At 37.0% G+C, this 9,663-nt stretch overlaps 2 protein-coding genes across 2 annotated transcripts in view; both read right to left on the bottom strand.

Annotated features, from left to right (window-relative positions):
- LOC109846625 lies at positions 1,747-6,505 on the bottom strand. Its single transcript, XM_020415872.1, has 5 exons — positions 5,915-6,505; positions 4,300-5,052; positions 3,634-3,716; positions 2,423-2,741; positions 1,747-1,839 (listed from the first exon to the last, which is right to left on the bottom strand). The coding sequence occupies exons 1-5, from the start codon at positions 6,503-6,505 to the stop codon at positions 1,747-1,749; spliced, it is 1,839 nt and encodes a 612-aa protein (XP_020271461.1).
- The window catches only part of LOC109850028, a 3,849-nt gene continuing 1,159 nt past the window's right edge, over positions 6,974-9,663 (bottom strand). The window contains exons 2-3 of the mRNA XM_020419923.1: positions 8,083-8,811; positions 6,974-7,365 (exon numbers count right to left, since the gene is read on the bottom strand). Coding sequence (XP_020275512.1) covers positions 7,237-7,365; positions 8,083-8,811 — 858 coding nt within the window. The 3' untranslated portion in view covers positions 6,974-7,236. The remainder of the gene's footprint in view (positions 7,366-8,082; positions 8,812-9,663) is intronic.

Here is a 9,663-nt window from a genome sequence, read left to right as displayed (position 1 = left end):
AACATGAATATTTATATATTTACCAAAAAGTCCCAACAATCACAACACACGCGAGCACATGCAGACAGACATGCACACAAGCATGCACAAGCGTAGACATAATAACTTGTTTTTGTAGTTTCCATCTATCATTCATTAATTTCTCTATAGGCTATTGAGAAGATTTTTCCTAATTCAGAAAAGAACAGGAACCGAGGACAGCAAAGAAGGTAACCTTTTGCTTATTTGTTTTTTTGGTGAAAAACAAGGCAGGTCATTTTGCTAAAAAGCAGATGCATAAACATAAAAAGTAAACATTTGCCTGCTTTTTAGCTATAAGAGTGCATGGCTACCGCAACAGATAATTCATCAGATCATATGGAAGGAAAAACCTTCGTGTTATTATAATGTGACGTTTCGCTGGTTTGTCTAATTTTCCCCTGAATTACTCATGTGGAGACTGATATAAGCAATTAAGCAGGTTAACCTATTTTTCTTGATTTCGGAGATGCTCTACACGTATTAAACGAAATAGAAGACTAGAAGGATAACCAAAACAGAATTACCTCTGCTTCTCCAATTGAAACCTCTTTGTCCACCAAAAGTCCAACGGGCGCTTTCAATTCCTTAATCACATCAACTCCGTATACTGGAGAAAACGGAACAACAACCATCTCATGAGTCACCATGAACTTTACCGATGCCTTTGCATAACCTCCTCCTTGATCTTTCCCTGGCTTCATCAGCTTCGGATTTATTTCAGTTAATTCCAAAACATTTGCTTCATGCTTGCATTTGTTAAGCTGACTACCATTCCAGCAAGTTACACATTCCTTCACAGTATACTTAAGGGAATTCTGTTCTTCGATCCTCATTATCTGATTGCTACAAGTAAAGTGAGGATAAAGCATTGGAGCCAATAACATGTTTTGGGTCTCTTGATGTTCGATTCGATCATTTCCACCAACGCCCATGATTTCTGATCATTTTGTTTCAAAATCTAAGTGAATAAGATGGACTCTGTTTTCTGAATTTGATCAATTGCGTTAAAACTATTTTATGATGAACAATCAAATTGTTGGTCATATTCCTTTCTGGTTACTTACTATTAAAAAACAAAGGAAATTGGGATTTCTTATGTCTCAGGTATCAGTTAGGTTAATGCTCAGAAAGAAAATATGGAAGACAAAAGCAAAAGTTGACAATATTATTCACACCATAGTTCTTTTCTGAGAAAAGTAGTGAACTGCCAATAGATCTTATGAGAATCTGATTTTATAAATGCATGAATTTCATTTTGGTTTCTAAAATTCAATGGCTGAACCTTCAACTCATCAGGTTTTGTGCTTCATACTAAGAACTGTAGTATCTATGCTTGATAACTGTTGCAAATTTAAGTTGCCTTGGCTAGAAAAAAGAGGATGATACTAGTCATAAGAACTTCGCAAACAAGCTCAGTCATCAAACTTTATTATCTCATACCTGAATACCTGATTGCTTCACATGCGATGCCTATTTTCAAAAAAAAAATTACCTTAAAATGACCTCACAATAAGAAGAATGTCTTATTTGAAAATTTCGGTGCCTTGAATTTTAATTTCAAAAACTTCTCAGCTTCAAGCCTTTCTCATATTTTGATGAGCATCGCCTCAAGTAATTAAAATACCTCATCAATTGAAAACTCATGGGGGGGAATCCAAATCCAAACAGAGTCAAAAGCCTGAGTACAGCTGAAAACATAAAATTCTAAGGACCTGCACTATAAACTTAAGCTGACGGTGCCTTTTTTGGCGCCTTTGGAGCAAAGACATTGTTCAGTGCATTGCGAGATATCAGACATGCTTTCAACAAGTTTAAAGCCTGCAGAGAAGAAAATAATTCAATAAATTTCAATTAGCAACATGAATATTTATATATTTACCAAAAAGTCCCAACAATCACAACACACGCGAGCACATGCAGACAGACATGCACACAAGCATGCACAAGCGTAGACATAATAACTTGTTTTTGTAGTTTCCATCTATCATTCATTAATTTCTCTATAGGCTATTGAGAAGATTTTTCCTAATTCAGAAAAGAACAGGAACCGAGGACAGCAAAGAAGGTAACCTTTTGCTTATTTGTTTTTTTGGTGAAAAACAAGGCAGGTCATTTTGCTAAAAAGCAGATGCATAAACATAAAAAGTAAACATTTGCCTGCTTTTTAGCTATAAGAGTGCATGGCTACCGCAACAGATAATTCATCAGATCATATGGAAGGAAAAACCTTCGTGTTATTATAATGTGACGTTTCGCTGGTTTGTCTAATTTTCCCCTGAATTACTCATGTGGAGACTGATATAAGCAATTAAGCAGGTTAACCTATTTTTCTTGATTTCGGAGATGCTCTACACGTATTAAACGAAATAGAAGACTAGAAGGATAACCAAAACAGAATTACCTCTGCTTCTCCAATTGAAACCTCTTTGTCCACCAAAAGTCCAACGGGCGCTTTCAATTCCTTAATCACATCAACTCCGTATACTGGAGAAAACGGAACAACAACCATCTCATGAGTCACCATGAACTTTACCGATGCCTTTGCATAACCTCCTCCTTGATCTTTCCCTGGCTTCATCAGCTTCGGATTTATTTCAGTTAATTCCAAAACATTTGCTTCATGCTTGCATTTGTTAAGCTGACTACCATTCCAGCAAGTTACACATTCCTTCACAGTATACTTAAGGGAATTCTGTTCTTCGATCCTCATTATCTGATTGCTACAAGTAAAGTGAGGATAAAGCATTGGAGCCAATAACATGTTTTGGGTCTCTTGATGTTCGATTCGATCATTTCCACCAACGCCCATGATTTCTGATCATTTTGTTTCAAAATCTAAGTGAATAAGATGGACTCTGTTTTCTGAATTTGATCAATTGCGTTAAAACTATTTTATGATGAACAATCAAATTGTTGGTCATATTCCTTTCTGGTTACTTACTATTAAAAAACAAAGGAAATTGGGATTTCTTATGTCTCAGGTATCAGTTAGGTTAATGCTCAGAAAGAAAATATGGAAGACAAAAGCAAAAGTTGACAATATTATTCACACCATAGTTCTTTTCTGAGAAAAGTAGTGAACTGCCAATAGATCTTATGAGAATCTGATTTTATAAATGCATGAATTTCATTTTGGTTTCTAAAATTCAATGGCTGAACCTTCAACTCATCAGGTTTTGTGCTTCATACTAAGAACTGTAGTATCTATGCTTGATAACTGTTGCAAATTTAAGTTGCCTTGGCTAGAAAAAAGAGGATGATACTAGTCATAAGAACTTCGCAAACAAGCTCAGTCATCAAACTTTATTATCTCATACCTGAATACCTGATTGCTTCACATGCGATGCCTATTTTCAAAAAAAAAATTACCTTAAAATGACCTCACAATAAGAAGAATGTCTTATTTGAAAATTTCGGTGCCTTGAATTTTAATTTCAAAAACTTCTCAGCTTCAAGCCTTTCTCATATTTTGATGAGCATCGCCTCAAGTAATTAAAATACCTCATCAATTGAAAACTCATGGGGGGGAATCCAAATCCAAACAGAGTCAAAAGCCTGAGTACAGCTGAAAACATAAAATTCTAAGGACCTGCACTATAAACTTAAGCTGACGGTGCCTTTTTTGGCGCCTTTGGAGCAAAGACATTGTTCAGTGCATTGCGAGATATCAGACATGCTTTCAACAAGTTTAAAGCCTGCAGAGAAGAAAATAATTCAATAAATTTCAATTAGCAACATGAATATTTATATATTTACCATAAAGTCCCAACAATCACAACGCACACGAGCACATGCAGACAGACAGGCACACAAACAAGCACAAGCGTAGACATAATAACTTGTTTATGTAGTTTCCATCTATCATTCATTAATTTCTCTATAGGCTATTGAGAATATTTTTCCTAATTCAGAAAAGAACAGGAACAGAGGACAGCAAAGAAGGTAACCTTTTGCTTATTTGTTTTTTTGGTGAAAAACAAGGCAGGTCATTTTGCTAAAAAGCAGATGCATAAACATAAAAAGTAAACATTTGCCTGCTTTTTAGCTATAAGAATGCATGGATACTGCGACAGATCATTCATCAGATTATATGGAAGGAAAAACCTTCGTGTTATTATAATGTTACCTTTCGCTGGTTTGTCTAATTTTCCCCTGAATTACTCATGTGGAGACTGAAATAAGCAATTAAGCAGGTTAACCTATTTTTCTTGATTTCGGAGATGCTCTACACGTATTAAACGAAATAAAAGACTAGAAGGATAACCAAAACAGAATTACCTCTGCTTCTCCAATTGAAACCTCTTTGTCCACCAAAAGTCCAACGGGCGCTTTCAATTCCTTAATCACATCAACTCCATAGACTGGAGAAAACGGAACAACAACCATCTCATGAGTCACCATGAACTTTACCGATGCCTTTGCATAACCTCCTCCCTGATCTTTCCCTGGCTTCCTCAGCTTCGGATTTATTTCAGTTAATTCCAAAACATTTGCTTCATGCTTGCATTTGTTCAGCTGATTACCATTCCAGCAAGTTTCACATTTCTTCACAGTATACTTAAGGGAATTCTGTTCTTCAATCCTCATTATCTGATTGCTACAAGTAAAGTGAGGATAAAGCATTGGAGCCAATAACATGTTTTGGGTCTCTTGATGTTCGATTCGATCATTTCCACCAACGCCCATGATTTCTACACTCTCATACAAGTTATCAATGCATCGGATTAGCGAATGCTTGTTCAAGAGCTTCACTATGGATCCTAAAGGAAAAGTGAGGAAACTGAAGAGGATATCGACCAAGTCTTGGCCTGCTTCGGCGTAGATAATCTCATGGGTTACCCTGTTTTGGAGAAGTTTTATGCTTATCGTCTTGGTTTGATCAGTAGACTCACTTTCATCCCCCAGGTTGATTTGGGTTGCATCTGAAACCTTAGCCTCTTGTTTGTCTCTACTGAATAAAGTTGGTTCTCTCAGGAAAACATCTGAAAGTGGAGTCTTGGACTGAAATGACCTCTTCAGTAATGCCAATACCTGTAAACTCAGACAAACGTATCTCTAACATGATTTCTAAGAACCTTTAATCAATTATAAGTGAATAGGATATTGATATTAGACCTTCAAAATTTTGAAATAGCTACTTAGTTTCCAAAAGCTATGCATTACTCCGAATTAGTCGCTCCGTTAGCCTCTCGCTCAATTGATTATCCTAGCTGGATTAGTGATTAATCAAAGTAGAAGACTACCTACATATCCGCGAAACTTCTTCCAAAATCTCTCTCATTTCATTTTCAGCTGCAGTTTGAAGAAGTTATAAATTTTGGGTTTGGGTTTGCTTTGGTTTTTGTTTTGGGTTTGGGTTTGGGTTTGGAATCAGGTATGAGTTCGAATGGTTTAACTTTGAAAGTTAAAAGTATAATGGGAAGATAATGTTGAACTGTTAAGATTAATGGTATAATGTGCACATTGCTAAATAGCAATTTCAAATTTTAAGCGATTACTATCAAAATAGTAAAGATTTCGGTTGACATGATCTAAGAAATTTCACTCAGAAATAAACACATCTAGGAAATCCCTGAATAAAAATGGCTAATTGCACATTTTCCCCTGTAGTGCCCTTGTTTTGAACTTGCTGCCCCAATCTTTTTATTCTCGCAGATAGACCCAGTTTTTTTTTTTTTTTTTTTTTCTCGTTTTTTTTTTTTTTTTTTTTGACTCTTTAGCCTTAGATAGACTCAAAATTTCACCCCATGGTAGTATCCGCCAGAAAAAAAGAAGGAAAAAAATAAAGAACCAAGGTATCTCTCTGCAACAATGAAACTATTACCTCAAGACAACGATACTAACAGGGTCTACGTACAATTAATCCCAAATAAAATTCTAATTTTTTTCTTACCTCGTCTCTGCAAACGTCGACGACCCGTTTCTCGAGATTATCTGCGTCTTTGATCTCCAGCTTTTGAAGCAGAGAGAGGGTAGAATCAATGCTAGCGGTGGACACATGAAGATCATCACTGATAATATATTTGCCTTCTCCTTTGAGAAACACATCACCCTTCTGTTTCAAATAACACTGAAGCAACTTATCCATCAATTTTCCACAAGAACACCTCGCTCCACTTACCGAACTATAATGTCTATAATTTTTAGCGCAATCAAAACTTTGGCACGTATAAATACGCCAAGGCTTCGAGTCGTCGACATTGATGAGCAAATCTTCACATAGACTTTCTGCTGAGCATCTGGGCTGAAGGAGCATTGACTTGCAGGCTTCAGTCTCGAGGTTCTTCGTTTCGAGGGTTTCAACGCTTTCGTATAACTTGTCCAAGGATCCGAGTGAGGACTGTTTGTTGAGGACTCGGATGATGGTGCCCGTCGGCAGTGTTAAGAAGCCGAAGAGGATGTCGACGAAATCCTTATCGGATTCAGCGAACACGACACGATTCTTTTCCTTGTCGATGAGGAGTTTGATGGTGATGGTGGCCATGGTGAGAATATGTTGGGAGGCACTTCACAAAATTTTGTCAGGCTCTGAGATGTGTTGTACGAGGAGGGATCAATATATGGAGAGGATTACATATCGATCGGAGGAGATTAGTATCAAATCACGTAGAAAGAGATAACAGAACGTGACTTCTTAGGTGCGGAGAATTCAAGGGAGTTGTCTTTGTGAATCGTAACTGATTATAACAGACTAATATGGCGATAATTCGTTTTCCAGTGTAGAAATACTTCATAAAATCACTCGCAAGTCATGTACAGTAAAAAAAGACAACAGCTACGTACTCAAAATACATGCACACATTTCTTGATTCATTTGCATAAATGATTTGGAGGGGGGGGAAACACTAGAAAGATATAACCGAAGCGTATGTAGAATTCATAATTGAAGAAGCATTTAAGCCAAGAATTGTAGGTTTCCGTTGAGCTAACACCACAGCACAGGGGAACAAAATCCGAGAAAACAAACATTTTGCAATTTAGTAAGTATATCACACAATAAATTAAGCATTGATCACAATTTTCAAGACACCTAAAATATGTACTTCCATCCAGCTTCTGTAGACATATCCATAATTTTAATGAAAACAGAATAATACTGGTTACTCCACTCAAGCATATGCAGGCTATTTTACATACAAATTTTAGAGAAATAGAGAGAAGTAGCAGATACTTGATATAAGCATACACAGGTCATTTTACTGTGACCTAGTTAAGCTAGAAACCGTCAATCTTTCTAGGCAATCGCCCACACCAATTTTGTTCAAGTAGTGTCAGTGTATAAGGTGAGAAGACATCGCTCAGCACCGTGTTTGAGATGAGACAAGCTTTCAACAGATTCAAAGCCTGCAAGCATTAAGATGAATATTTCAATATGCAAATTAAATCAATCAAACTTTTCAATAACATGTACAGCTTTTAGTCAGTTTAAGCAATGGATAAACTGCAGAATCTTTCTCGAAACATGTTTGTAAAATGAATCACAAACAGGAATTGGGACCCGTGATTGTCGACATTTTCGCTGAAACCTATGGGGGGGAAAGGGATTAAGACGTAAAAGAAAATGAACATGAACTAGCCCAGAACTAAAAGCTCAATTGGAATTAACCAAGCTCTCTGTCACTATCAATTAGTTGGTTTGTGAAAATAACAACTCTATGAACATTTTAGGAGTTCGAAGTCTGATCAGTCCTTGTCTAAATAACCCCTATGTTTTTATATTTTTGCGTATCAGCCTTCAGCTTTTCACTCCTTTCTTGAACCATGACCGTGAAACCTTAAACAGGGCAGGGGATATTGTCGTCATATTCTAATGTTTCCATGGACGGAAACTCTCCTCTATCCCTCCAAATTCCCTATGTTTTACTTCAATTGACAATTGTACCCTCGTCAGACCCGAGAAGCACACATGTCCTCTAATGTTCACGGCCTTAGTTGCACCATCAGCCATAACCGTAGAAGTCTTGTAGAGCATTTTGCTAAATAACAAACCTATTTAGATGACACATAAAAGGATGATGTCTATAATAATGCTAGCTAATAATTATTGTAATTGATTTTTACCTCTGTTTCTCCAAGGCTGGCCTCTGCCTCCTCTAAACTGCTGATAGGAACCATCAACTTTTTGATGATGTGAAAGCCAGAAATGGGCGATAAAGGTGTCACCTTCATTTCATCGGTCACCATGAACTTCATCATCCCCCTAGCATAGCCTTCTCCATTTCCCAAACTTGAGTTATCCTGCTTCGGGTTTATTTCATCATATATTTGGCCCATACCATGAACACATTGCCCACGGATTTTAGTTTTGCATGCGCAGGTTGTAATCTTTTGTGGAAAAACTTCCTCAATACTAAGTAAATTGTGTTGGCAGCCAAAATGGGGAGGGAGCATAGGAGCCAAGAGCATGTCCCTCAACTCCTCAGACTTCATGTAGCCAAAATCTTTGCTTAAAAGCTCGACACTTTTGTATAGATTGTCAATGCTCCCCATCGAAGAATTCTTTTCCAAGAGTTTTACTACAGCTCCAAGCGGGAAGGTAAGGAAGCTGAATAATAGGTCAGCAAAGTCGTCTCCTGCTTCTGCATAAACCACCTTGTCACTATCGGCATCTAGGTAGAGCTTCACATGTATCCTTTTGGAATCAGTGGCTATCTTTTTTTGCTTGCCTCTAGATTGTGTTATGTCTGCTACCATTAATTTCTCTTCCACAACAACCCCGTCTGGCTCTTGCAGGAAGACATCTGTCAGTGGCATCTTAGAGACCAGTGATCTCTTGAGCAAGGTCGAGATCTGTAATAAGTCAAGAAAGATAATTTATCATGATAAATTCTGGAAGATTTACGCAAGGCAATTAAACATTCTGAAAATTTGAACACCTAAATGGCCCTTGATATGACTGGAGAAAACCTTTGACTCAAAAGAACAAACCACAATGTTGGTTGTAGCTTGGACCTCAGATTTATGTCCTTCAATGCTAAGACTCTTTTTATGCAGGATTAGCCAACCACCTTAGAAGTCTACCCTTAAAAGCATAATAATGCTAAAGACTTTTTACTTATAACACTACATCATCTATAGCAACTATCTGGCTGTTATACATGGCACCATCCTATGGCCATGAATGAACTCAATTTTGGTCTCACCCAATGTTGTGGTTAACTACACATGAACTATCAATGAGATATAAAATACAAAGATAATCATGTTTTTAATCTTGGCACAACAACAACAACAAAGCCTTTATCCCAAATATTTGGGATCGGCTACATGAATCTTCTTCTCCTATTCAGTTCTGTTCAGTTCAGGGCTATGTCCACAAAGTTAAGCATTATCATCTCTTTAGTCATGGCACACAAGGTTGTGAATTAGTGTTCATTTTAACTGCCAAACAACAGAGGCTTTCCATATTTAGATTCTATCAAAAGATAAAAATAATGGGATATAAATCAAAAATACAACTCAAGCAACCCTAATACTCAACATGAGGGAAGACCTCTAGGACCCTTTGATTCCATGTTGTCACTTCCTACGAAGTGTTGGGCATCAAATTTCCTGCTTTGTCATGTCATCACATATTTACAATTTTTTAATTTGTTACGAATTGGTGTTATGTCCCCACAACTTAGATGCCGGTTTTCCAGA

The sequence above is a fragment of the Asparagus officinalis genome, chromosome 7, assembly GCF_001876935.1.
Source record: "Asparagus officinalis chromosome 7, Aspof.V1, whole genome shotgun sequence".
Lineage (NCBI taxonomy): Eukaryota > Viridiplantae > Streptophyta > Magnoliopsida > Asparagales > Asparagaceae > Asparagus > Asparagus officinalis.
This window is presented reverse-complemented; position numbering and strand designations above follow the sequence as displayed.